Here is a 27,542-nt window from a genome sequence, read left to right as displayed (position 1 = left end):
GGAGGGTGGGAACCCTCCGGAATATGGCTCAACTGACCAGTGATAAGATTTGGTAATTGTAATCATTTGCTCTGGTCTTTAAAATGGGGGGAAAAAGTGATTTTGCTGATGGGACGGAAGCAGTGAAGACGCTTTTTAGTAATTTGCTTGCTTAGGGGATGAGTGTGATGTAGCAGCAGTTTTGCTCGGGGATTATTCTGAATTTAAGTATTTTCTGCTGGGTCGTAAAGACATTACTTTCGAGAAGGGCCTGTGTGAGTGGAATGGAGCCGATGAGCGCCTTGAGAGGTTCGGCCAGGACGAGTTCTGGGTGCCGGGCTTTGGCCACCTGCACAGGGCGAGCGTGGTGCCCGCCTGTGTGCCTCCGATCGAGCGCTAAGTGCTTCTCAGTCCTGGGGCCACAGACACTGAAACTGGCATTGCTTTGCTCTTCTTCTGCTTGATCCACCTCTGTCAACGTGGCTTAAGAAGGGCATCCTCAGCATCTCTGGAGATGTGGCCTCCAAGGGCCTGAGAGGGGCTGTGGGCGTTTCTAGCAGAGGGAGGGAGTTGGTGTTCCCCACGTGGTAGCTGTATTTTTCTTTGTGCTTCACTGGAAGAGAGGTAGAGCGGGCGCTTCCACACTGAGAAGAGCCCGCATTGTGGTCAGTACCATCACGGGAATGACTGCCTGGCCTTGGTGTTGGTTAGATTGAAACCAATCCTAACACAGCTCCAAACAACTCGGGGGGTTTCTTCTCCATCCAGGGTGTCTCTGGCTTGGCAGTTTGGTCCCCCTGCTGGGGGGCCTCAACAGAAGCCGTTCCCGCAACACCTGGGAAATTGCAAACTCATCCGGTCAGTGACAAAGGACGACATGAGAGAGAGAGAGAGAGAGAGAGGAGAGAGAGAGAGAGAGAGAGGGAATCACCGTTTAAGAAGAGTCGGTGGGAGGGGAGGGGGACACCCGAAAAGGAGTCTACAACTGCCTTTTGTGTGTGGTCCTTCAACCCGTGCAGCTCAGAAGCCGCCCTGCACATCCTGCCAAGGCACAAAGCGACAAGGCCATCTAACCGACAAGAAGCGACCCGGATGGTATTGCCTCAAGGATCCCAGGTTACCGGAACCACTTCACACCCTGCCACTCTAATGAAGAATCTTCCACTGACCTCCGGCCAAGAGTCAGAAAACCCCCGCCTGCATCTCCTGGATTGGAAGAATGGGACCTCGTGGAAGGGCGATGAGATGGTTAATGTCTCTAAAGCAACAAGGCCAGATGGTTCTCCTGTGCCAAGGGAGCTAGCAAGAGGAAGGAGCCACCCCAGACGGCCTCCAGCACACGGTGGCCCTCGGGCGCACTGCGCTCCAGGAGCCAGACGAGGTCCAAGCTGTGCTCTGGCCGAGTGTTGTGTTGTCCTGCCAACTGAGGGTCACTCCTGGGCCTTCCGTGGTTCAATGAGCATCTAAAGGATTATCTAAAAGATCATCGGCTTGTAAACCTGAACAAATCTATAATGAAATGAAGGACCCAAAGGCATTTAATTATTGAACACATAAAAGGAAGTATATTTAAAAAAAAAAATTGGTCAAACTGTCCTGTTAGTTATCATTTTAAAGGAATTTACAGGGCTGTTATAGATTATTCTTTTGGAATAATTCAGTTTATAGCAAATGCCTAAACTGGTTTCTTCATTGCACAGTATATTCTCTTAAAATGGGTGCTTTAAAACAATTACATACATATTAAAAATCCTCATTGCTTTGCTTAATTAAAACGTTAATACTCTCAGACAACACAGATCTGAAATGGTGAAACCAGCAACTCCCCCTCCCACCTTACAACAAATTAAATTGAGACAAAATTACAAACACATTTCACTATATGATTATTATTAATAAAAATCAGTTTTTTTTATAAAGTTGCCCGAAATGCAAGGGATGTGCATAGGTTTACAACTTAGTCATAATAGCATTTTATTCTTATTCCCCTGGGTGTGCCCCGTGAACGGAATGTACTTTGCTGTAGATTACAGATTGTTTTGTCCAACACAGACACACCGACAGCATAAACGCTCGCGACTGTCCACATGCATTAAGAGTCAAGACCCAACTTCAAATCTCTAAAAGGTTTACAGGGTGCTTCAAAGAGACAGTATCACATTATCTGGATGTTACATAAAGGACTTAAAAAAAAAAATACTAGTCTAAAAAAAAAAAAGAAAAAAGGCCTTTAAAAATTTATGACTGTTTTGTAATCACTAGACTGATTATTTCAAATAAATAAAGGAAAGAAAACTATTCCAATCCATAAAATCAGACTCTAAAAAGAATGTAGTGTTCCACCCCCAGTCAAGGTAACAGAATCATTGTTTATTATTAAAATAGATTATAGAAAGCAGCATCTATTTTGTGCAGTTTTTAGGGGCCTTGGAAATAAAAAGCTATGATTTCCAAAAATATAACATTCCAAAGGATTGAATAATACATACATTTAAAGATACATTTTATTAAAGTTTAGGAGAACTGATTAAAAAAGATACTGTCTCTTTAAATTAGTGTGTAATTGTTTTTCTCCTCCTATCTATTCGGACATGACAATAATTATAAATGGAGGTCACACTACAACTAGGTAGTCTCTAGGGACCATGACCTGCTGACACAAGGCCGATAACAAAGAGGCTTTTCCACGGATGAGGTGGCTCCCGGGTAGGCATCAGGTAGCTGGGGAGAGGCCTAATAGACCCAGGAGACCGGGACCCACTGTGGGGCTGTGCACACGAGCTCAACGGCTTCCTCCAGATGTCTGATTGTCTCATCAATTTCATTGTTGATAATTGTGAGATCGAAGTAGTGTGCGTATGTTCTCTGTAGGATATCGGACTCCTTCTGCAGGCGCTGGAGAGACTCATCCTAAAGGGTGAGGGGATGGAGGGTGGGGTGGGGGGGGAAGGGAGGAGCAAAGAGGGGACAGAAGTCAGCCGGATTCTTTCTCTTTCCACAGTTCTGCTCTTCCCAGGGGCAGACACGGTCAAGGCCAGACCTTCATGTGCTGCATCAGGGTACGAGGCCAAGTCTGCTTCGTGACCGAGGCGACAACGGGCCCCGGGATGGCAGGGTTACAGAGGAACGGCCTGCAGCCCGCCGGCTCCCCCTGCAACAGGAGCTCCAGGCCCCCCAACCCCACCCCCGGACCAGAGAGACCGGACCGTCTTGGGCACACACGACGCCCCGTCCCCACGCCTGGCACCCCGCACCTCCCTCGGCCCTCTGCACGCGCCAGCACCGGGCCCCGGAGCCCCGCTGCGTTTGCACCAAGAAGCCGCTGCCTCTGGCCAACAAATTAAGTTGTATTTTCCCCTTTTCTACTTCGAGGTCCAACGTGTTCCAGGAATTCAATTACATCTAATGGCCCACACTCAACAGCAGCGGATGCCAGAGGCAAAAGCTTTTTGGGTGTTACAAATAATGGATGAAATGAGGCCATTTCTGAGCGACCACGGCAAGCCGCATCTGAGGAACCCCCTCGCACCGGTCTACACTGGGGACGGCCGGACACGGGGCGCTGGGTAGGAGGACCCGAACCTCTGCGGGAAAAGCAGCTGCCGAGCTCTCGGGGGCTCTGCTGCAGGGAAGGCCTTTCCTCTGCTCCTACATCTTGCTGCGGATTTGGAGAGCCCTCCCCAGGCTGAGCCCATGGGAGGCGGCCCTGCGGGGTCCTTCGTTTGTCCCACGAGTTTCACTTTAGCCTCAGGATGGCAGTTCTTTCAAGACTGGGATCCCTTAAGGGCCACCAGAAAGTCGGCCTCTGGGTCTTCACAGGGCGGATACTGTTACGCTGAACTTTCAAGGGACGAATTCAAATTTGAAGCCAGAGAACTCCTAAGTCAACACCCCCCCCATCTCCCCCAGCACCAGGTGGGTCAGATGTCGGGCTGAGACTTACACATACAGAGAGATACGATTCATACCTGCTTGTCTGATTAGCATCTCTCTCCCCAGCTAGAGTGTCAGCTTGTCCCGTGTGCCCTGTCATCGCTGTGCCCAGCACTTGGCATTGCACCGGGTACACAGTAAGCGCTTACTAGATGTTCCTTAAAAGAACAAGCACTTGGCTAACACTGGCCATGACCGGGTTTGAGGAGTGTTAAATCCATCATCAAGACGGAAAGCTACGCTACTAGGAAATGGAGGCCCGAGATGACACACACGCCCCTCCAGAAAAACGAAAGGATGCAGTGCCTTCAGGAACTGGGGAGCCGTGGTGCCCACAGCTGGCTTAGGACCCCTCCTCTTCTCTGAGGCCCATCCATTATTTGTGAGAAACCCTTCCTGAAGAGCCCCGGTCTGTGGGTGCAACTCTCTGGAGAGGGATCGAAAGTGAGGTCACTCGATCCCATGGTGGCACCGTGGCGGGGGGGCGTGGACAGCAGGGAAGCTGGGGGCTCCATGTGCTCTATCAGGACGCTCTGAAACGAGTGTCCTCCGTGTTTGGTCGCCTTCTACTGGGATGTCACAGCAGGGCATCATGTGCTTGGATGTTCGCTGTTAATGGCTACGGCGTAGATAAGACCTCAGTTAATCACCACCTTCTAAGGTCCTATCAACACACTCTCCGCTGGCGCCTAAAGAGCATAGTATTTTCACTGTGGCTTTACTTTACCGCAAACAACACAAAAGCCCCGTTTTGGGAAACACTCATTCGTCCGAGGCCGGGAGCGCTTCCTGCCCGTGCGAGAAGATAGAGTTCCCAGCACGTCACTCTCCGGGCTAGAGGATTCCACGGAAACCCAGGCCCGGGCTTCAGAAAGCACCAGCACAGTTTATGATGAAAACATTCGAGAAAATTTACGGCTGATGGCATCAGTTTTTACTGGAATTCTCTTTACGGAAAAAGAGCACTTTCCTCTTAAGGCCCGTATAAGACGAAACTATATTCGTGGGTTTCCTCCTCGGCAACAGCCCGTCTGCGGGCTTGCCTCACGCACCAGCAGGGTTCAACTCAGTGAAAACAAAATGCCTCTATTCTAACAGCCAAAGCCAGGATTTATGGGGAGAGAGGGTCTACATTCTAAATCTAGGGAAGAAAACGAGGCTGTATTTCATCACCTCCTAGCTGGTACTTACGGGCAGTTTTCTGCACCATTTTGGCAGCTGTGGAAAGTTAGTAAAAGGGCGGGAAAATAGGCAAAAAAAACAAAAACAAAAAAAGCAATGATAATTCAAGAAAAATACACGGCACCCAAAGGAAAAGCACTAAGCACAGTGCGGGGCTTCGGGCATGCTGGTGTATTAATGAACACAGGAAAGTAGAGCTCATGCAAATGAAAGGACACAAAAGAACGACTGAAAAGATGAGTAACCTGCACGTGTAAAGATTGACTCTTCCTTACAGGTACACAGAGTGCCATTTCCAAGGCCTGATTGTACTGTCACTAGCTTGGGGGGTTTAGGGGGGTGATCACCGAACAGAGCCGAGAGCCCTCTGCTGGCATGTGGGCCCAGCCAAAGCAATGGATAACCCTGCGCAGGAGCCTCAAGAGTGAGCCTACGGCAGGTGGGCACCCATGCTCTTACCAGACACACGGAAACTCCCTCAGCGTCCGCCCAGCCACGAAGGCCCTCGGAGTCAGCGGGTGCTGAGCTGGCCCGAGAGGGGACAGAGCTCGTCTCTGGGTGGGGCCGTCTCCGGGGACCTGCATGGGTCCCACTCCAGAGGCTGCCTCGGGGCCCTCGGGCCAAGGTCCTGGCTTCCTTAGAGTTCTCTCCCCGGAAAGCGCTCTTTGGCCTAGAGCCGGGCCTGGGGGTGGCGCCTTTCCTCCCCGGTGCCGTCGGGAGGGAGTGGGCCCGGCCGGCCTCCGCCCCTCCATCCGGCCGGCTGCCTGGGACGGGGCTCTGGTCTGGAGCACAGAAGGCCCGGGGGGGCGGGTGGGGGGGGGGGTCCTTGAAGCGGGCGGCGGACGCGCAGAGCCTTACCTCATTCAGACCCGGAGTGATGGTGGGCGCGGCGATGAAAACAACGAACGGCGCGAACTCGGCGGTTCTCAGGACCTTGAGCGCCTGCGGACGGAACACACGGGAGACTGAGACCCAGAGCCAGGGGTGCGGCTGTCACCGAGTCTGCCCGAACGGGCCCGTGACTCACTTCTGGCGAGACATCTCAGTAACCCCTCGGACTCCTTTCCTTCCCGAGGATGGAGAATGGCCACCAGCGAGTAAAAGGGGACAGACCGGATATTTGTTATGACTCTCCTGAGTCAGTCGGACTGCCTTTTCTTCAGAAAGGTCAACACCGACTGCGCTGGCTAATGTTCGTTTAAGCCTGCCTGTGAACGCTAGCCCGCCTCGGGAGTGGCGAGGCGATGCGCTCCGGGTGGACCCGGGCCAGCGGCTGGCTCTGCCCCGATCTACAGCCCGCTTCACCACAGCTTCATGTTCAAATAGCTAACGGGGCCAGCACGCCCTGGCCCCGGGCACTGCCAGGCCTTCTGCGTCCCCCTGCCCAAAGGCCGCGGGGTAGCCCAGAGACTTGGTCCAGGGCTGGAGGCCGGAGCCACTACAGGTGCTCTGAGGCCCCAGGGAGTTGGCTCGGAGGCTGGTTCAGTTCCCCCCCCGAGGCATGACCACCCGGGACAGCGCGAGCTCCCTGTGCGCAGGGACGCAGCGCCAAGCTGGGGCGCCGTGCCCCAGGACTGGATTCTGGTACGGGCTTACTTGTCAGCTCCCCGCATGAGGACGCAAGCCTCCCAGGGCTTGTGGCCTCCCTGCCACAGAACAAAACCCCAGCATCCGCAGGCACACACTTCACGAGGGACCGGCGTGTCACTGATTTGTCTGCACGGGGGGTGGGGTGGGGGTGGTGTGTGTGTGTGTGAAGGACGCCTTGCTGTCCTTTATACGAGCATGTACCGTGTCTATTCTGTTATCTGCATCGTTTGCTTTGCCCTATTCCTATTCCTCCCTCTTTTGCCTGGTTTACCGTGGTAGCCATTAGACGGGTCGCTCTGCCTCTGTACTAAAGCCCGCCGCTAGAATGATCGATTTTTGGCGCGGCAAATCCCACTGTATTGCTGCTCTGCCCCAAACCCTTCCAGGGCTCCCTCTTGGCCTGGGGATAGAATGTCCACTCCTTAGCATAAATGCCGGCTCCCTCCCTCCTGCGCTGGTCTGTGCTTACCTCACCCCCTCCCCCTCTGTGGACTGGCCTTGCTGAACTACTTCCAGTTCCAGAAAGGGCCATGCTCTCTCTGGTTTCTCAGCTTTTTTTCTTACTACTCCCTCTGCCTGGACCCTCTGTCCCCATTCTCCCTTTTGGCTTGGCTGAGTGAGCCTTCGGCACTTGGCACTGGTGTTCTTTTGTCTTAGTCCTTTGTGAGTTCAGAGCCAGGTCAGGCGCCCCTCCCGGTTCCCCCCGGGGTACCCGCCACACGCAAGCGCCCGGACACCTGACGGTGAGCTTGAGGGCAGGGGCTGGGTCTTGTTCGGTCGCCTCCCTCATGCCCTGCACGGCACCTCGCATAAATGGTCTTTATGCTGAAATGAAAAGTAAATGATTTTCTGCCAGTCATTCGTAAAAGTGGCACGAATGACTGGCAGAAAATGTTCGACTGTTGGGCACTGGGCTTGGTGGCTAAAGGGAGCCTCCTGGCCTCTGAATATCCAGGCTCGGGAGAGACCATCAGGATGCTAAAGGTTTAGTGCAAGGTTCACGTGCGCTGGGATAGGTTTCTGAATCTCTGTGACCCAGGCGCTCCTTGGGGGCTACGGGAGCCTGGCACGCCGTGTCACCTGTCAGGTAACAGTGCTTCAGTTGTGAACGTCACACTCCCCTCTGAGAAAGCTCTTCAAGCCTGCCTATGTTCATGTTTGACAGAGGTAATTGGCAATTTCTTTGCCAACCCTTCCGTGATTGAAGACTTTGGCAAGGAACCGACACCATGGAAAAGTGCATCTATAGCTCGCTTGAGCTGAACGGGGAATCTTCCTTTAGAAACCCTTTTTGTCAGTATTATCTTGGGCCTTCCCCCCGCCCCCCCATCCTTCCTGTGCTCACTGATCAGGAGGCTACAGGGTCCCTGGAGACAGAAGGTAGCCTCATCCACCCACAGCCAGCCTCTGGGCAGCTAGGCGGGTTGGATCTTCCAGTGCACGCTTCCTCCCCTTGCTTCTGTCCCTGACTACCCGAGGGCTAGATGGGAGGTTCGCACAGCCGCGATGCTGAATGGAACCCATGGGGGAAGTTGAGGAGAACACCCGAGGCGTGAAGTGGTCTTCTCTCTGCTCAGTGGCCCCAGCCTGCCAGCCACCCAATTCCTTGAATTATCTTAATTCTAATAATATCTTAATTATCTTAATAGCAGTTCTAACCTGCTATCGTACTGCAACACCCGAAAGCATGCTCCCCTTCTCTGTGCGGCACGCGGGCCCTTCGCCTTCATCCGTCTGGATGCGGAGGCCATTCCGCGCTTACTGCACACGGCGGTCACTGAAGGCTGTGCTCGTCCCCTGGCCCGGTGCCTCTTGTGTCCAAGAACTCGGTTCTATTCCCTTAGCAGTTAATTCCAAGGGAAGAACTGGTGTGCTTCTAGGAGATCCAGGACGACCCCCCCCCCACATCCTGCCTGCCGGGAGGGTCAGAGCCAACCCGCATGCCGATCACAGTAGCTACGGGAGCCTTTTCGGGGCTTTGATTTTCGATTTCTAGCCTATGTTCCTTTCTTTTTTTTTTCTGTTACATTTTCAAAAAGAAAAGACCCATCACATCAGGACTGAGATTCTCTTGTCTGGTAGCCCTCCGATCTTCAGCAGAGTCACCACACATTTCCTCAGTGGTTCCTGAAGGGCTGTGTCCCCAAACTCTACTTACGGGTCTCCAGCAGGGGCTTCGGAGCAGTCTCAGCCTGCCCGAGGCCCAGGGTCACTTGAGGGACAGCAACTAGAATGGCTTCACAAGGATTCCCTTCCCTCAAGCTGTTAATGGGGGACTTCAAGAGGTCTCTAAACCCTCTTCCTTTCTGACTGAAGATGAGACACAAATCTGTCAGTATTCACAGGGAAGGTCTCTGAATCCTCGAGAGGAGGGAGAGTCTAGAAAGATCGCTGAAAAGATGGATTCAAACAGCCAAAGCACCATTATTTTAACATTTTAAGTTTTTAGTTCTCTTCTGTGGAGACAGATTGATTTTATGGCTCCTATATGGCCGACAGTTCATCCCTGGTTACCCCCTGTAAGGAACGAAAACAGATTTGACCAAGTATCTACGATGCAGATATCCTGAAGACCGATCTGTTTTGCAAACTTCTAAAGTACATAAGGGCAAGTGTCTGAGTCATTTTGTACAAAAATGTTAAGGGTTTAAGGAAGAGCACAGTGACCCCAGAGATCAGCTTTCACAAAACAACCCCGGGCTCAGACCCTGGCTCTTGTTTCCAAGCGTAGATCCCTAACAAGACTGCAGCTACCCTGGCTGCCCCTTGTGGACGACCTTTCCCTCTCTGGGCAAGAGCAAATCCACAAGTATTCTGCTACTGTGAACTTTTTAAAGCAGCAAATGGATAAACCAGAATAAAATTAAAATCTGAAAACTAAAATACCATCACGGTAAGGTTCGGTGATACCCTGGCACTATCACAGATTATTTTCACAGTCAGGGCTGTATTTCCATGAGAAAGAAGTTCTATATTTCTTCCTTGGCTTTGACTGCCTTATCGATTTTTCTAAACATTACAAAAAAAAAAAAAAAAGATTTAAATCTTACGACTACATACAAGGTGGAGAAGCTTAAGGATTCCCAGGGTCACCTCTTCCAGGATGGAAGAGAGAAAGGAGTCTGGGGCCGACTGTACGAAAACCAAAGCCCAGACCAACGCTGTCCAAGTTCTAACCCCACTTTTGGGTGGTTGTAAAACCTTGCTCGAGTCACAGTTTTGTTACGCCTTGGTTCTTCATCTATGAAAGGTGATACTGATACCTCTGTCTCAGGGTTCCAAGGAGTTGGGAAAGAGTACTCGTGCTTGCAAAATACACAGCACGGTAGGAACACATCCTGTTCTCATTTTAAAAGAAGCTAGGTTACTAGTTTGCTTCTAGTTTAATCTTCTTTACTGTGGCCCTCTAAGTTTAAAGTTGGACCACAGCGTCTTAACATATAGTATTAGACATGGGTTCCATTTGGCCTGACCTGTCTAAAATAAGCTAAGATAGCATGAAATAACAGATCCAAACTCAGTGAGCCGAACACCAGTGTCGGGTGGTCTCCCTACGGCCCACAGGTCAGCGGTGGCAGACGTGAGCAGGCTCGAGAATACCACATGGCATTTCTCCCATTAGGGAGATGTTGATGTACATCGAGGGATGAATTTCATCCTCACCAGCTTCTTATTTGTATTCTAAGCTCCTGACACAACGCTTGGAATAGGGTAAGTGCTCCATACAAGCTGGCTGAGTCAAGCTGTCCGTGAGATACAGTGGGGGCCGGGGGTGGGACTCAGACAAGCTGGGGTGGGAGAAGGCGAGGAGAAAGGCGTCCTAAGGACAGAGCCTCCTGGAGCCGGGCATTCAGCAGGCAGGGCGCCGGCCTGGTCCAGCCCGGGGAGAGAGGGGGCTGAAGGCAGGGCAGCCCGAGGGCAAAGCCTAGGGGGTGCAGACCCCATGGGCATCTGCAGCTGCACGTCCAAGCACCAAGTCTGTGTGGGAGTGGGACCGGACTTGAGTCTAGACGGGGCCAGTGTAGTCCACCAGACCAACGAGAGGAGCAGGACCTGGGCGATCCCTGTTGCTACCCTCAGGGGTGGGGGGGCCCTGGGAGAGAGGAATGCGGTGAGCTCAGCCAGCAGTCAGGGGAGCAGGGAAAGTGCCCAGCCTGAGGCGAGTGGCGCTCTGGTGGCTGGTGCCGCTCGTCGGAGTGACCGCTGGGGCTGTCCTGATAAGGCCGCGCGGTGTGTCCCGCTCGGCAGTGCAGAGTGATGCGTGCCTGGGCAAGGGCGTGGGGAGAGCTGGGCGCCAGGAGGACAGCAAGCCCTCGAAAGTGGACTTGGCTAATGCGGAGGGGTGCCGCGGGGCCTGGCAGCCAGCATACTTTTAGACATTACTACCAGCAGAGAACGATGTTCAGGTGAAGACCAGTGTGGAACCCAAGGGGAGGATGGTGAAGACCAGGCCCAGGATTGAGACTCTGCCTCTAGCCACCCCTGGCCAGGAGATTTTTCCAATCCCTAGTAAGGAGGGATTCGGAGTATATTTACTTCTCTATGGGTCCAAGTTAACTGCCAGGTAAACTAGGTGGCGTTCACTGCCTTGACCGGATTCCAAGTTCAAGAACCCCATCAGGTGCCGTGAAACGGAAATGGGGGAGCCCACTGGCCACGACGGCAGGATCTTGGAGCCGAGTGACTGAGCTGTCAGGCCTCAGGTCACACGGACCCTGCTGACCCAGCTTCCGTCCTCCCTTTGGGGATGGCTAGAGGACCAAGTCTCATAGGGTGGCCCTTGAACAGGGTTTGGGACAGTCAGGGAAGCCTGGTGCAATGGGGCCTGCTTGAGGGGAGCTGGTCTGCCGTTTGGGCAGATGATTCTATCTGTAAGGGATAGGGATGTGGGGCACAGACTGGTCTTAGAAATGGCAGGCCCAGGAGGCACAGCAGCACTGACGAGCCTGTCCTGTAACTTGCCCCGGTGTCTACAACATCCATTTCTGGGCTTTAAGTCCCCCTTCTGCTCAGTTTGTCCTCGGAGATTAAAAAAAAAAAAGCTGACAAGCTATTTTTTATAAAGTCCTCTCTACGCCCAATGTGGGGCTCAAACTCACGACCCTGAGATCAAGAGTTGGATGCTCTGCTGACTGAGCCCGCCAGGCGCCCCAGCTTGTCAGCATTTTTGACGCAAGGCCTTTCTTACATGTTTGGCTTTCTTACATGTTTGAGGTGTGGCTTTCTCCTTTTCGAGTTGAATAATTCCTATTGCTTCGAGCTTGGGACTTCCCTACAGATTATCCAGTCATTCCTGTGTCTGGCTCGGAGTCCTCTAAGCTCTCCAGATCCCTCCCAGTTTTAGCCCGGGGTCGGGCATCATCCTCAGTAAAGAGCCGGCGGAGGCTGAGAACCAGCGTGGGTCTCCAGCCCCGCTCTATCGGGCATCCCCTGGGCTCACCCAGGCTTGCCTCCCTAAAGCCCGGGCTGTGTTTCAGACCAGACCGAGGCCCCGGGATCCGAGCTCCCTGCTGCCGATCCACAGAAGATGCTGGCAGAGGCTCTGATGGGCCAGTGTGAGCTGGACCAAGGGGGAAAGGTGGCTGTTGGGATAACCGGGGGCCAGTCTCACCCGGAGGTCACGTTGGTGTCAGGTTTCTGGCAGGCACGGACCCAGTCAGGTACTGTCACGAATCCCGTGACAGCGTACTGTTGCTGCTTAACTACTCGGCGTGTGCACCGAGCCCAGGGGGTGGTCAGTTCGCACTCTAGACCAGTAGCCCCCGGGGCCTGTGCTGCTGATACTGTTTACGAGGATAGCGCGTGGCCCGTGCCCTTCTGAGGGCAGTTCTGAGGTCAGAAGCCCGGCTGAGCACGCAGGCAGGCTGATGGGGGCTGCGAGTGGCCGCGTGTTACCTGAGGCTCCACGTCCAGGATTGCGATCAGCCCCTGCTCATGGATCTTCCGGATGGTCTCCAGTTTTGTCCCATACATCGCATCCTCGTGGCTGCCATACTCCAGGTACTCATTATTCGAGATGTCTTGCATCATTTGGTCATGAGATACAAAGTAGTAATTCTTTCCATTTTCTTCATCTTTCTTTGGAGGTCTGGTTGTATCTGCAAAGAAAGTCACATATCACGAAAGGCTCAAAAGGCTGAGCTCATGAGCTGACGCTCCCCATGGACTTACCCAAGCCCCATCTCTTCTTAAAAGCTGTGGCTTCTTTAGTATATGTCTCATGCCCTGTTCCCACCCCCAGGAGCTTTGTAGAACTAACTTCTTGACACCATATTTATCTGTGTGACATCAGACCACAGCAGCTGGCTAGTTGTTTCGTTTGGTGAATCTTTTGGTGTTCAGATGAGATTTAGTTCATCCCTTCGTGGGTCACCACGGGAGAAAGACACCTAATGACCCAAGATGAACATAACTTACTGTATGCCTTAATGCAGTTAGGTCTTAAGCAGAAGGAAAAAAGCAGTAAGAAAAAAATGGAAAACCACATAGTTATTTAAATTTAAAGAAATTAAAATTAAATAAAATGAAAATGTCAGTTCCTCAGTCTCACTAGCCACAGTTCAAGGGTTCAGTGTGGCTACTGGCTGGTGTAGTGGACAGTGCAGATATTGAAAACTCACTGTCAGAGAAAGTTCTGTTAAGTTCTATTGGATAGTGTCGGTCTACGGCAGCGTCCTAAAGGAGATTGTTAGAATACAGCAAAAGGTGTACTACATTGAGAATACAATGACCTTGGCCAGATGTGGCCACAGCAGTTAGTAAAGACCTATGCCATGAGTTGACAAGCTATGGCTTGTGAGCCGAATAGGGCCTGTTTCTGTAAATAAAGTTTTATTGGAAAACATCCATGCCTGTTTGTTTCCACGCCGACTGTGTCTCCTTTCATGCAACACTGGCAGATTGGAGTAGTTGTGACAGGGACCAGATGGCCGTCCAAGCCTCAAATATTTACTATCTAGTCCTTTACGGAAAAGGTTTGCTGACCCCTGCCCTAAGGGGAGGTACCCTAACATACCGGCCAGTAAGTCCTAGTTCTGGGGGGTACCGACAGGACCAGTGTTCTGCAAAACACTGTTTAGAAAACGTTTTTCTAGCCAAGCCAGGAACACTGGTTTAAATCTTCCTTCCTCCCACTACTTTTCCCTCTCTTTCTTCTTTCCTTCCTTCCTCCCTCTCCTTCCCCCTCCCTTTCTTTCAACTTCCTTCCTTGAGCAAGGACAAATTATTGTTCCTCTCTGCTGTGCGCATGGATCCAAACCCACAGGGACCTCCCCGCCCTTCCTGCCCCAGCTAGACCGTTAGAACCTACAAGTGCTCATGGGCACCCAGATGTGCAGGTTTTAAAGAACTCTTTCTCCAGGCACATGAAGAGCTGATGAAATGGTATTGTGTATTGATGCTGTACTATCCTTAGTCATCTCGGGAGGTAAACATATGCTCTGTACACATCTGGGGTCCAATATTTGAGAGAGGGACCTCATGACCGAGGTTGGCAATGGTATGCTTCAAAACCAAGGCAGCTAACTGGCCATTTAATAACATGGACGTTCAATTGTTACGTGATCAAGAAGAAACTAGATGTTAGTTAAGCTTGCTGTACTCAAGATCTAGACGTGAGAATCAAAAGAACAGTTCAAAGTGTTTTACTAAGAAAATCTCAGAGGGACCAACTGAAACGGTATCTGATGAATTTCCTTTTTTTTTTTTTTGTAAATCAGATAGGGTTCTGGAGGGGAGAGTGTCGTCTTATGAAGCCTCACGGCTCTCTGGGGTGGAGAGAAACCCGCAAGTGGTGTTGATGTGGCTTCTGGAAGGCCCTACTGGGTGGAGTCCATCTTCCCATTTTCTCTCTTTGCTCTTACAACTCCTTCTTTAGTTCTCCCCACCTCCAGCAAAACTCTACCTATCAGAAAGCTTTTGGGATTCAAATTGTAAACTCTGGAAAAACAAGACTAAAAACAATACTAGCAGTAGCAGGGCTGCTATTTATCCGGTATTTGCTGGTGCTTCCTGATCCCAGGCCCTCTGTACATTCCTGGAATTACTTCATCTTATAGTTGAGGAAACAGAGGGCAAGAAGTTAAGGGTAAGACAGAAGAACTAAGGGGAATAAAAATGTTACATATTTAAAATTCTTTATGATAAACAACTGATAGCACACTGGGTTTTCAAAGGGAGGAAAGTCAATTAACTTGGGTACGTTTAAGGAGAACATTGTTCTATCAAAGAAAACTATCCTATCATTCAGACCAGTTCTTCTGAAGAATAAATCATCTGAGTCATGTTTATGCCACTCTGCTGGGAAAATCAGGTTACAAACAGGATGGATGAGCCCAATTTTGTTAAAAACAACAACAAACAAATCACACACGACCTACATTTGCAATGAGAGAAGCCTGGGAGAGTCTACAACAGAATGTTTTATAGCACCATTCCTGGGGGAATGGGGTTGGGATTATTGTTAACTCAGTTTCTGCTTTGTTTGGCTTTGGATCTTCCAAATTTCCCATAATGAGCAGCTATTACTTAAGTAACGGAAAACAGTATGTCAATTACAATATTAAAAAACTACCAGGAAAAATATACTTAAAAGAGAGTGAGACATTGCTTACGTGGAATAGGGTATGCAAACCGGTCTGGGTGCTTTGTGATGAGGGTGTTTTTTATGTGTCTTCTCCCAACACCGTGCGCACCTATGTCGTTTTTTAAAAAGGTGAAATTGACAATTGTTAATAACACTCACAGAATGTTTTGAAGATGAGACTAAGAAAGCCACTTGTACAATCAAACTTACCTAACAAGACTAGTGTTTTCCTTTTGAATGCTGGCAGTTTTACTACTTCTTCATATGTAACAAGATCTAATTGATCAAACACTAAAATGCAAAGAGTTAGAAGAAAGGTAAATTTACAGAAGGAGTATTTCATGTACGTCACTTAAATTTTACTGGCAGAACTAAAGTTATAGTAAACCATGTCTTCAAAAAATATGAGTCCAACTTATATCCGTAGCTTACATGTAATTTTAGTCCTATAACCTTTTGGGAGAAAATTTCAGTTTTAAGCCCATGAAAATGCACTTTAGAACCAGGGGCATCCAAAGATTATGTTGAGCACATGCATAAAAGTCCAAATTCTAAGAGATACTGCATATCTTGTCATGCGGTATCCAACAAGTCATACAAAGTCATTCAAAACCACATGCTGTTCATATTTTTGCAATTCTAAGAAATCAGCAATACTAAAAAGAAAAAATCTGCAGACAGTGACCAACATGAATATAGCATGAATGCAACTAAAGTTAACCAAGAAAAAGGCCACTAGATTATCTCTAGGGATGGATGAGAGATGCATGGACAGCTGGTCTTAGACTTCATGGTTCTTTCTTTCAATAGAGTTGCTCAGGGTAGCATGCTAGATTTCTTTCAAAGTCAAGTTCTGTAACTGATTTCACAAGCTTTTGAAACGAGCATCCCACAAGTTTTACTGTAACCCAGCTATCCATTCGATGGAAAGTCTTGGGTATCTTAAGTAGGGGGACATGCTTCCCTGGGCCCCGAACTTTGTCAGCCCGTGTGCCATAAGTCAGGATGGACAGAATGGAAAGAAGCATGAAGCAGAGTCTGAGCTCGGAAACCTTTGCAAAAGGGGAGTTCTCTGATCATTACAGACTGAGAAGAAATGCTTTCAAAAATGGTTTTTGGAAACCTGCCTCTTAACAAAACTGTTACAAAAACCTTCCCGAGAGGATGACCATTCCTGTTGAAGTTCAAGGTAGTCCATTTGAAAATTCTCACAAGGCGGCTAAAATCACGAGTCAATGTTTCCTATAATAGTTTTCTGTGTGGTAATACCCAAATGTTGCCAGGCACACACTGAAATATCTTTTTTTTAAGAAGACTCAATAAAGCTCTAGATTTCAGTGGGGTTGAAATAAATTCAATACTATTGATTCCATGGTGCCGTAAAGGGATCTGGGATGCTTCAGTCAATCACTAAGAGAAGCTTCTCCTCCCTGAAACAATATGGCCAAATGCTTTTTTGGCTCTCAGCTCAGTCCTTAACATTTGTGATCTTCCCAGTAGCAAAGAACCTTAAAATGCAAAATAGGATATTCTCAAGTGCAACAGATCAGAGACGAACAAACGAACAAAAGTATCATTCCCAGGCTATTAAAAAAAAAAAAAAAAGAAATACAATGTGTTAAAATAAGGGTTAGTGCATGTTAATGGGTATCTGTGCCTTTGTTTCCTTTTGATAGCTTGATTCCAGAAAGGTTGACTCGAAGTCTTTAATTCTCTAGCAACAGCTAAAAACCAAGAAATGCTTTCTGTGTTTAGAATGGCAGACTCCCCAAATCAAAACGAACATGAAGTTCTGTGCGTGCTCGAGCTGGCTGGTCATGCTGCAGTGATTATGGAGTGTCAGAGTTGCAAAAAGAAAAGCAGGAGTGCTTACGGCATCGCTTTTTATACCCACTGCCCTCTGAGTGAGGTTTCCATCGAGAAAAAGGATGCTTATGAAAGAGGTGCGTCAACAAGCTGATATATTCTAATATAAAAAAATAATCAAGCATCTCACAAAAGAGCAAGATGATGATGACACAAGCTTTCGGAATGGCATCCTACCCACTTACGACTGGTCATTTTTTTTTAGACACACATAAGAATGAGTTAGAGATTAACAATCGACAGCACGGACAAATGAACAGGTATGTTACACATCGATATCTTAACCATAAGCGAGTAGCATGAAGAGGTTACTCTGGTCTAAGTGAAATCAGCACATGGTCATAGGATCGAGAAACAATAAAAGAGTATTTAAAAATAAGACATACAAGGAATATAAGGAGAACACTTAAAGGCTGAACTTTTAAAAGTTTTATGTTGTTTGCGGATTTTTTTTTTTTTTTAAAAAGGACTGAATGAAAGGAAACCATCAAAAACAAAGAGGCATAGTCACTCAACAGGTTACTTACATGCACAGAGGCCATTGGGAGTAAGACAGCATGAAAAATGTACAGGGGTCATTGAAATATGGCTTTTAATATATTAGTAAAATAAAAGTATAATATGCACAAAAGAAACTTTACCATGCAATATTCTAAACACGAGGCAAATAAATCACATTAAGAAACAAACTCATTTTAATAAAAATCCAACAATATCCTTATATAAAAGCCAGTGGGTTTTGATTTGCTAGCAATATGCATGGACATCTGGTCTGGGAATAGTTACGAGACACCTTCCTCAGGAAGTGTAGGTGTGGAAGCCTTTTGCTTTTCAGTTTGTACCTTCCTGTACTGTTTGCAATTTCGAATCACAGGTGCCTACTACTTTTATTAAAAAAAAAAAAAGCCCAACAGGGCAGTGGGATTGATGGACCACTCTTTGTTGTCTTAAGAGTTCTCTGTATTGAAGAGAAAAAAAGTAATAGTTTTTTAAAACCTATTCAACTACTAATTTGTGGTATTAAGCATCATTTAAGCACGCCTATGAATGGTATTGTAGAAACCCTCTGGGTTCATGTGTACGTATGTAAATGGACTATCTTGGGATATTGAAATACCACTGCTCAAGGCTCTAACAGTTAAAAAAATGAATTAATGAAGACTGTTTTTTCCCCTCAAGTTTACGTTAGTAACTTGATCTTGAAACTGATTTTGGAAGTCCTAGGGCTGAGGAATCTCAATGCCTCAAGGGCATAGTTCTAGCATCCTGACAATGCTTTTTGCATCAAATTTATGTGGCTAAACATCTTTTACGCGTTGCAGAAAATGTATTTGCTGTAAACACTACACACACCACAATCAAATCTATTCCCAAGGCTTCAGAAATACTGTCTGGCATAGTTTGCTCATATTATCCTGATTTCCTGGTAAGCTACTCAATATTTATGACACTTTTATGTGTTTAGGTAAGTATTTTCCAGTTGAATCTTTTCCATAAATAAACCTTTAGCATCGATTCCTTGTCTCATTTGGAAAAACTAAGTATATTCAAATACTGTAAGAACCTCCCATTAGAAAAGGCCTCGCACACTGGTAACTCGGGCCGGGCGTGCACTCAGCTGCCTGCAGCTGCTGGGTGGGCAGTGAATGCGTCTACGTGCGCGGGCCGGGGGCACAAATGGAGCACTGGGTCCTAGGGAATGAGTGTCCAGCCAAAAGGGACATCGACAACCCGGCGGCGCTATGGGAGAAAGGGGGCCTAGTGTCACCACATTTCTCTTTTCTTTCAAGGCAAGGCAGAAACCCAGATTTTTATGTTAAATATCCGATTTTCAAATGTAATACCTAGTTACAATTCTTTCAAATACCGTGTATGGGGAAAACAAAACTAATTTATCGGTCATATCCAGCTAAAAGACTGTCATTTTATAATGTGAGATGGAGGTGACATAGCTTGAATAGAATTCTGCTACAGCTAGACACGTGGGATGTCCCGGTGACAGAAATGGGAACAATTCTAGTATCATTGTTCCCATCAGTTCTAGACATTGACCAAGTTCCCATCTTTCATTTTTATTACAAACGTAAACAACTTCAGAATTTGATGAGAAGGTTTGGATCTTGCCATCAATATCTGCTGAATTCTCAAAGATTTGAAGCAGGAAATAAGACACACGGCCCTTATTTGGATTGGACGAGGACTAGAAGATTCCCGCCCCCCACCCGCTGTATTTGACAATCAACTTCTGAAAAAGCCAGAAAAATCCTTCAGAAATACTGTTTGGTTTGTGGCCCATGAGCCCATTTGGCTAGTTCTTGGCATTAAAGAATATGATGTTTCAAAGTTCTCAAAGCACCCGCCGTACTGACGGAGTTCAGTAGTATGTGTTTCTCTTTCACACCAGGTCCTTCCTTATATAGGCCTCGTCGCATGTTTGGATGGCCTTTCATCATGGCTCAAGGCAGAACAGCTGATAAAATACCTGACTTCCCTTTCCTGACAACTTCATCTCTTGTCAAGCAAAGGTGACCACTAAGTAAATGGTTCTTGTGGACTTTGTTGTGAACAAAATGGAAGGGTTGGTGGGTGAAGGGGAAGGAGCCTGAAGAGATGGTGACAGAAAGGCCTTGCCAGGCAGCATGCTTCAGAAAGTCCAGGAAAAAAGCTGGACATCTTTTCCCGAGCAGAAACACCAATAGGAGAGCTCATGAGGCTTGATTTGGGGGTGGGGGCAGGCGGTGGGCAGGGGATCCCAGCAGGGACATTCTGACTAGACCATCACAAATACACCTAAACTCAAGTGCTACAAGGAACCGTGAGTGGCTCTCCAAGGACCTTATAAGACATTGAGACTTCACATCAAGCGGTGTGAAAGGAGGGTCCCGCACGCAGTGACAAATACTGACACACAGAGGGGACCGTAAGCATGATGGGGACAGCTCGGGGGCCCCAAACACCACTGCTTTGGAAAATGCTGAAGATAACAAAACAGTGGTGGAGGTGGGGCTCCCTCCCCCCTTCCTCCCTAAGTTATAAATTTACAAGAACTTGGATAGGTCCATGGTTTTGCATAGGAGGTGTAATGTCCGAAGATGATAGAGAAAAAAGCAATTCTATTCCATCCCTAGGAGGCTCCTGCCTTCTGTTATCAAGGGCGAGACCCTTCGAACTTGATAGCAGCGTTTGCCAGAGCTCAAGCCTGAGATGAGGGGCAGTAAATGAGTGCCTGGCTTCATTAAATGCTACCCATTTGTTAGGCCCAGTGAGGAAAGAAGCGGAGATGCCCTGAGTTTTAGAATTAGAAAGGATGTCTTTCACTGACTAACCCAATCTCCTCATTTCGGGGCCCACGGGAGCCGAGTGATTTGCCCAGGCTGTGGGGGCCACTCAGGGGTGCTAATTCCGGACCCTGTCTCACTCAGGTTGCCCGTTAGGCTTACAGGTGTGTTTTCAGGACCACTGAGCACCACCTACGAGGGAGTCGGGCAGGGCGGGGACAGTGGAAGATAGGTCATGGCCGTGGTGGAAGAATGGAAAAAGTGATCTGTGGAAAACATCGGCCGCCAGATTGCATGCTGATTCTCTGACAAAATTCTTGAGTGAACAAGTCAACGGTTTCTTTGTCAGAGTGGAGAGATTCTAGTTTTCTAATCAACTGCCTTCTTATTTTCCCTCACAGCTGAATTAAAGAATATTGGCATGCTGAATACTTATGTCTACATGTCCTCCATTAGGAGAATATAAAGCTAGTGATGGATTAACAACCTTAATCAGCCATCAATTTGCTTTTCTTTCTAGGTTCAAATTATAATGCCAGCTATATCTATACATCATTTAAAATTATAAAAACGATTAGGTTTTATATATGTATGTACATACATATATAAAATGTCAACACATCTTGTGAGCCTGTTAGAAGCTGATGGAAATGAAGATGACTTGGCAGTAACCACTGACGTTTTGTGTTAAACGACATTCTGCTGACATTACAGTGAACGTCTTCAAAAAGTACTACTTGAGCATTTACAATTAACAGTCGCTAAATTATGTTTAATCTGCCTTAAATATTTCTTCCCTTTATAAGACAAAAAAAAAAAAAAGCCATTATCAGACTAGTGCTCTGTAGTGGTGAAGAATCAGAAAGGATATATTTTATTGGAATTAAAAATGGGGTACAGTGTGGCCAACATGAAGGGAATGACTCCTCATTTAACTGAATCATTTGAAATGAACCCGTGGCCACTCACGTTCATCCCACGTGATGCAGTATTTCAAAATGCGTACTTTTACTTGCTGATTAAGAAATGAGCAATTCAGAGTTTGTAAATAATTTTCTCTGGTGGATGCTAACTACATGATATAACATTCTAGACAGAAGTGCATTTCATATTTGTCAGAAATATTATACTGCCAAATTGGGTATGCATGACTGCATTCATTTGATTTTTTTTTTTTTTTTTTTTTTTTGGCCACAGGTTTTATTTTTGGAGTTATTTCTGAAACCTTGGGAACTAATCTAATGCCAATATTGGGGCTTGAATTCCTCAGAACAAGTCCCTTATAAAAAGGAGTCTTACTGAGAAGTTACTGAAAATAAGTAAATCCCACTCTGTATATCAGCATGCATTTCCTTTAGCTTAACTTACATCCCGTGAGTCTTCTGGGAATTCTACGGCAAGGATGGATCATGCTTGGCATTCATTTCAGTTTTTAGCAAACAAGTGAGTATTTTGACTTAGGTTGAACTCAAGTTTTCATATAGACAAACAGTGTGAAGGGAAGGCCGAGATCATGCTCTTGGTCTTTTAGGAGCCAGGAAATAACGGGGGGGGTGGGGGTGGGGGGAGGAGGAGACCACTAGTCCCAGGAACGGACCAAACGCCGTTAGTATCCAATGGCATCTGTGCTCTTTTGACCCCATCGCTAGACCCTTTGCGCCCCGGCTCTGTGAAGAGCGCCCCTCTGCCCTTAGCAACGTGCCACAGGGCCATGTCCAAGGGCCAGAGAGGAGTGAGGAGGGAGGAGATTTGCTCAAGATCAATCTCAGCAAGGAGGCAAGGATCCCGGTGACTCCGCAAACCCTCAAGCTCTCATTTCTCAGGGGAGGACTGAATGTACTGGTTCTTTTAGTTCCAGAGAAGACTATTTCCAAATAGCATTTTCGTCCTATGAAGTAGAACTCTATAAAATGGCTGGCAAATAACCAACATCATAATTGCAGGTAGGGCTTTCTTAAAAGTTTGGCAGGCTGATGAAGACCTCATTGGGTGGGATTTTTGGGAGGAGGACTCGGAAGACCGAACTGAGGTGTGAGATCTACCTCTGTCTTTGCCGTGCTCACTCGGCCTCAGCCACACTCGTATGTTTCCCTACCTGCATTGTGCTTTGCCAGGTATTTATCTTTGTACTGCTTCTTTTTCTTGCCGAACCAAGTACAGCTGGCCTGCTGCTCCTGTTTGGTTTTCTCCATGGCGATGCAAGCAACTCGCCTAGCAGGGAGAGAGAGAGAGAGAGAGAATCTCCTGTAAAGTTGTATTTTGACAAAAATCATTCATTTGAAGACTTGATACAAGCCTGTATGAACATACTCCTCACAGACTTTTCAAGATAAAGCTTGCTCTTTGGTTTTCATGACAATTTACTGGAGATATTTTAAAAACACAGGCTTATAATAAAATGACATCACATTCCCGGGGCACCTGCTAACTGATAACGCAGCTGAGCAACCTAAACTCATGGCTGTGGCATGCGGTGGACAGAGCGTGGGATTTTGAGTTCAGACAGGTCTGGTTTGACTCCTGGCTCTATCACTCATGACCTTGTGCCAATTTAGTGTTAGGTGCTTTCCTAGGAAATGTACATGCATTAACTCATTTGACCTTTCTAACAACACATGAAATCGTGTCACCGCTTTACAGATGAGGGGATCAAAGGACTGAGAGGTTCAGTAATTTGACCCAAACCACACAGCTTACATGGGTGAGTGAGGGCTGGCACCAGAGCCCACACGATTGGCCAGGACATTCTATTGGCAAGTTTCTTAGCCTCCTGGATGGCTGTCGTAAAGGATCAGAACAAAAAAATGGAAAGAATGTCTTCAGCACAGTGGTAGGCACGGTAGATGCTTAATAAATGGTACTATTACTACATGGTAATTCTAGTCTAAGAAAAAAACACTAATTAAATCCACAGTTGGAATTACAATCAGAGAATTTTAATTTTCTATGTGATTACAGTATTCAGCACAAATGTTATTAAGAAGTTGTCCCCTTAGGTTTAATCTAAGCAAATATTTGCCTTTTAGAATATTGCCACAGGTGGTTTTGCTTAATGAGTTTGCTTGTGGGCCAACCAGGGGTCCCCGAGTGAGCCACATATAAGGAGAATCCAAAATCACCATCAGAATGACAAGTGATTTTCCAATGAGGTTGTACGGATTTACACTCCACCAGCGAAGTGTGAGAGCTCCTGGTGTTCCACTTCCTTGCCAACACTTGGTAGTATCCGTCTTTAATTTTAGCCACCACAGTGGGCAAGTTAATGGAATCAGGCTGTGCTTTGAGTTTGCATTTCAAGGATTATTAATGAGATTGCACACCTTTTCACAGGTTTACTGGATTGGATTTCTTCTTCTGTACAGTGTTTAAGTCTTTTGGCCATTTTCCTTTTCCAGTTGTCTTTTTCTCATTGATTTGTAGGAATTCTCTATGTGGTCTGGATATTACACCTCTGTGAGTTATACATGTTGCAAATACCTTCTTCCATTTTGTGCCTTGCCTGTTTACTCTTCCTATGGTATCTTTTGATGAACATAACTTAGTTTAAGTCAAATTTAGCCATCTTTTCTTTTATGGAAAGTATTTTTTTTTTTTTTTTAAAGATTTTATTTATTTATTTGACAGAGAAAGACACAGTGAGAGAGGGAACACAAGCAGCGGGAGTGGGAGAGGGAGAAGCAGGCTTCCTGCTGAGCAGGGAGCCCGATGCGGGGCTCGATCCCAGAACCCTGGGATCATGACCCGAGCCGAAGGCAGACGCTTAACGACTGAGCCACCCAGGCGCCCCTGGAAAGTATTTTTGATATGTTAAGAAATCCTTCCTTGTTCCTGAAGATCTTATTCAAGTTTATAGTTTTGGCTTTCATATTTTGGCCTTTAATACACTGGGACTGATTTTTGTATATGGTGTGAAATTAGGGGTCCGATTTCTTTCTTCTCTTTTTCCCTAATGGACACTCAATTGTTACAGCATGACTTACGGAGAAAACTATCCATTCCTCACTAGTGACTATTTATGTATGGGAGTGTTTTGGGATTCTCTTCAATTGGTCTATTTGAACATCTTTATGCCTGTATCTTATTATCTTAATGACTACAGCTTTATAGTAAGTATTGGTATCTGGTGGAGCAAGGTCTCCCTCCTTATTCTTCTAGAAGAACATCTTGGCTATTCCTGATTCTGTGCATTTCCAAGAAAACTTTACAATTAGCTTGCCAATTTCAAAAACAAGTAAGACTGCATGGAATCTATGAATCAATCTGGGAGGAATAGACATCTTTACAACACTGAGTCTTCCAGTCCCTGAATACAGTATGTCTCCATTTGTTTAAGTATTCTTTAATGTCTCAATGTTATAATTTTTCCTGTGTCTTGAACATTTTTGTTAGATTTGCTCCTAGCTTGTTGATTAAAAAAAGAGGTTATACAAATGGTATTTAAAAAAATTTTGTAATTTAAAAAATTTCAAACATATACAAGAGTAGAGAGTAATGAACCCCAAATACCTACAACCCAGCTCTAGCATTTCTTAACTCCTGGCTTGTTGTATTTACAACCTATCCACCCTAGATTATTCTGAAACAAATCTAAGTTTGTATCATTCCCTCCTTAAATATTCTTAAATTCCTTTTAAATCTATAGGTTCCCTCTCTCCTTTTCCTTCTTGCAATATATTTGTCGCAAAAACTGGTTGTTTGTCCGATAGTTTCCAAGTCTGGATTTCTCTGATTTCATCCCTGTGGTGTCTTCAGTAAATCCCTGTCTTTTGCATTTCCTCCAAATAGGTAGTTAGATCTAGAGGTCTGATCAAATTTAACTTCTATTTTTTTTTTTTTTCAAGAATGCTTTATAGTATTAAGGTGATGCAGGTGGTGTTATGTATGGTATGTAAAAAATTTTTATTTTCTCAGGGCACCTGGGTCGCTTGGTCGGTTGAGTGTCCCTCATGATTTTGGCTCAGGTCATGATCTCAGGGTCCTGGGATCGAACCCTGCATTGGGCTCCCTGCTCAGCAGGGAGTCTGCTTCTCCCTCTCCCTCTGCCTCTCCCCCTGCTTGTGCACGTACGTGCTTGCTCTCTCAAATGAATAAATCTTTAAAAAATTTATTTTCTCTTTTTTGCTGGTAAATAGAAATTGCTTTTTGTATATTGACTTTATATCAACCATCTTGCTGACCTCTCCTATTAATTCTAATGGTTTATCTATAGATTCCTTTGAATTCCTACACACAGAAACATATCACCTGCAATATTTTTTTCCTTTCTGATAGTGTCTGTTGTAGGTTTATGGTAGATGCTCTCAATCAGGTTAAGGAAGTTCCCTTCGATTCACAGTTTGTGAGGGTTTTAATCATGAGTGGATGTTAAATTTTACAAAGTGCTTTTCCTGCATCTACTGATAGGACCATGTGGATTTTCTTTAGTCCATTAATACAGTGGATTGGATTGACTGGTTTTCAAATGTTGAACCAGCTGTGCATTCCCAGTACAGACACTACTGGGTCAAGATGTATTATCCTTATTATATATTGCTGTATTTTGTTGAGAACTTCTACATCTATGTTCATGAGGGAGCCTCATCTGTAGTTTTCTTGAATTGCCTTTTGTGAATTTTGGTATCAGGGTAATGCTGGCATTATGAAAGGAGTTGGGAACTGTTTTATTCTTCTTGAAAAGACTGTCCTCCACGTCTCTTATTTTCTCTTGTTCATTGAGGGTTTTTTTTTTTATTCCTTTATTTTTTGGTTAGGAGAAGGACACTTATTGGGAAATGCTGTGAATGCTCAGCAACAGCGTCAACGTCAATGTCCGCGTATTACCTAAGCGGCATACAGAGGAGGCTGATGAAGCCTTTGTTGTGGGGATTCTTCCAGTACAAGCCAATCTGTGCTGTAGCCATAGCTCTGGCTTCGGTGAGGCACACGAGCTTTGGGAGCATAAACAAGACCGAGGAATTTTTGACAGGTTAAAAGAGACAAAATCCTGACCCTGCGAAGCTTATGTTACAGTCTATAGAGTATCTTATAACGAATGTTTTTAAGCTTAAGGAATAAAAGTAAAAAGGTCCCAGTAAAAATTTGTGGTGTGGCTATATGTGACGCAATGACAGAGGAATGAAACCAGTCTTCACCCACCACGCAGGAAATGAGTGCTGTTTCTTTTAGCTCAGTAAGCGCAGGAAAACCGTGGTAGGACTTAGGTCAACCCGGAGGAAAATTTCAAACACATATGTAACATTTTCATTGCTGACTTGGACGAGGGTCTAGTAGGCAAGGGGAGGGATGACACATTCAGGGACTCAAAATATATCAAAGGACTTGACTGGTGTGCCTTGTCAAGCATGATGAAGTTTAACAAGGATAAAGAAGGGAAGGCGTCTGGGTCCCCAAACAACTGATTTCTCATCGACAGGGTGTGACAAATGTCACTTGGTAGAAACACCCATGAACCAAGATTCTGGGTCTGGCTGACAGTATTATTGCAAACCTTTCTCACCGACACCGAATGCCCACCTACATTCTACACACCAACTTAGCTGCCCACCAGCGGCACTGCTCTTCCTTGCCGCCGGGAATGCCTTCCTCTACCTCAGTGTCTGACTCAGGCCTCAAGGCACATGCTGCCCAGTGGGCCCCTTCCTCGTCATCCCAGCTAGAATCCCTTTCTCCCTCTACAGTTTTTGCACCTTCACCGAATTTGTTTTCTTCGTAATAAACTGAACATATTTGAAGTGTACAGTTTCATCAGTTCTGCTGTATGTATACATTCTTCCCTCTGTCACTATAGATTCGTTTTGGTTTTCTGGAATTTCATATAAATAGAATCATATAGTATGTTCTCTCTCTTTCTCTCTTTTTTTTTTTGCCTGAAAACTCAGCATAATGATTTTGAGTTTTACCCATATTGTGTGTGTCAATAGTTCATTCCTTTTTTAAAAAATATTTTATTTATTTATTTGACAGAGAGAGAGAGATAGCACACAAGCAGGGGGAGCAGCAGAGGGAGAGGGAGAAGCAGGCTCCCCGCTGAGCAGGGCGCCTGATGGGGGGCTCGATCCCAGGACCCCGGGATCATAACCTGAGCCAAAGGCAGACGCTTAACTGAGCCACCCAGGCGCCCCCAGTTCATT

The 27,542-nt window shown here is 46.5% G+C and overlaps 1 protein-coding gene across 13 annotated transcripts in view; it reads right to left on the bottom strand.

Annotated features, from left to right (window-relative positions):
- Positions 1-922: 922 nt before the first annotated feature.
- CASK (calcium/calmodulin dependent serine protein kinase) overlaps positions 923-27,542 on the bottom strand; it is a 343,515-nt gene continuing 316,895 nt past the window's right edge. For 8 of the 13 annotated variants that reach the window (XM_078064622.1, XM_078064628.1, XM_078064625.1 and 5 more), the window contains 6 exons: positions 22,508-22,623; positions 15,479-15,559; positions 15,297-15,377; positions 12,580-12,782; positions 5,953-6,036; positions 923-2,889 (listed from right to left, as the gene is read on the bottom strand). In XM_078064622.1, the coding sequence (XP_077920748.1) occupies positions 2,713-2,889; positions 5,953-6,036; positions 12,580-12,782; positions 15,297-15,377; positions 15,479-15,559; positions 22,508-22,623 (742 nt within the window). In that variant the 3' untranslated portion in view covers positions 923-2,712. The remainder of the gene's footprint in view (positions 2,890-5,952; positions 6,037-12,579; positions 12,783-15,296; positions 15,378-15,478; positions 15,560-22,507; positions 22,624-27,542) is intronic. The other 5 variants (XM_078064623.1, XM_078064626.1, XM_078064630.1 and 2 more) reach the window with 1 other exon arrangement.

Source organism: Halichoerus grypus, chromosome X, assembly GCF_964656455.1.
Source record: "Halichoerus grypus chromosome X, mHalGry1.hap1.1, whole genome shotgun sequence".
In the NCBI taxonomy this organism is placed as follows: Eukaryota; Metazoa; Chordata; class Mammalia; order Carnivora; family Phocidae; genus Halichoerus; species Halichoerus grypus.
The sequence above is the reverse complement of the archived record's forward strand: the minus strand, read 5'-3'. Positions and strand labels throughout refer to the sequence as shown.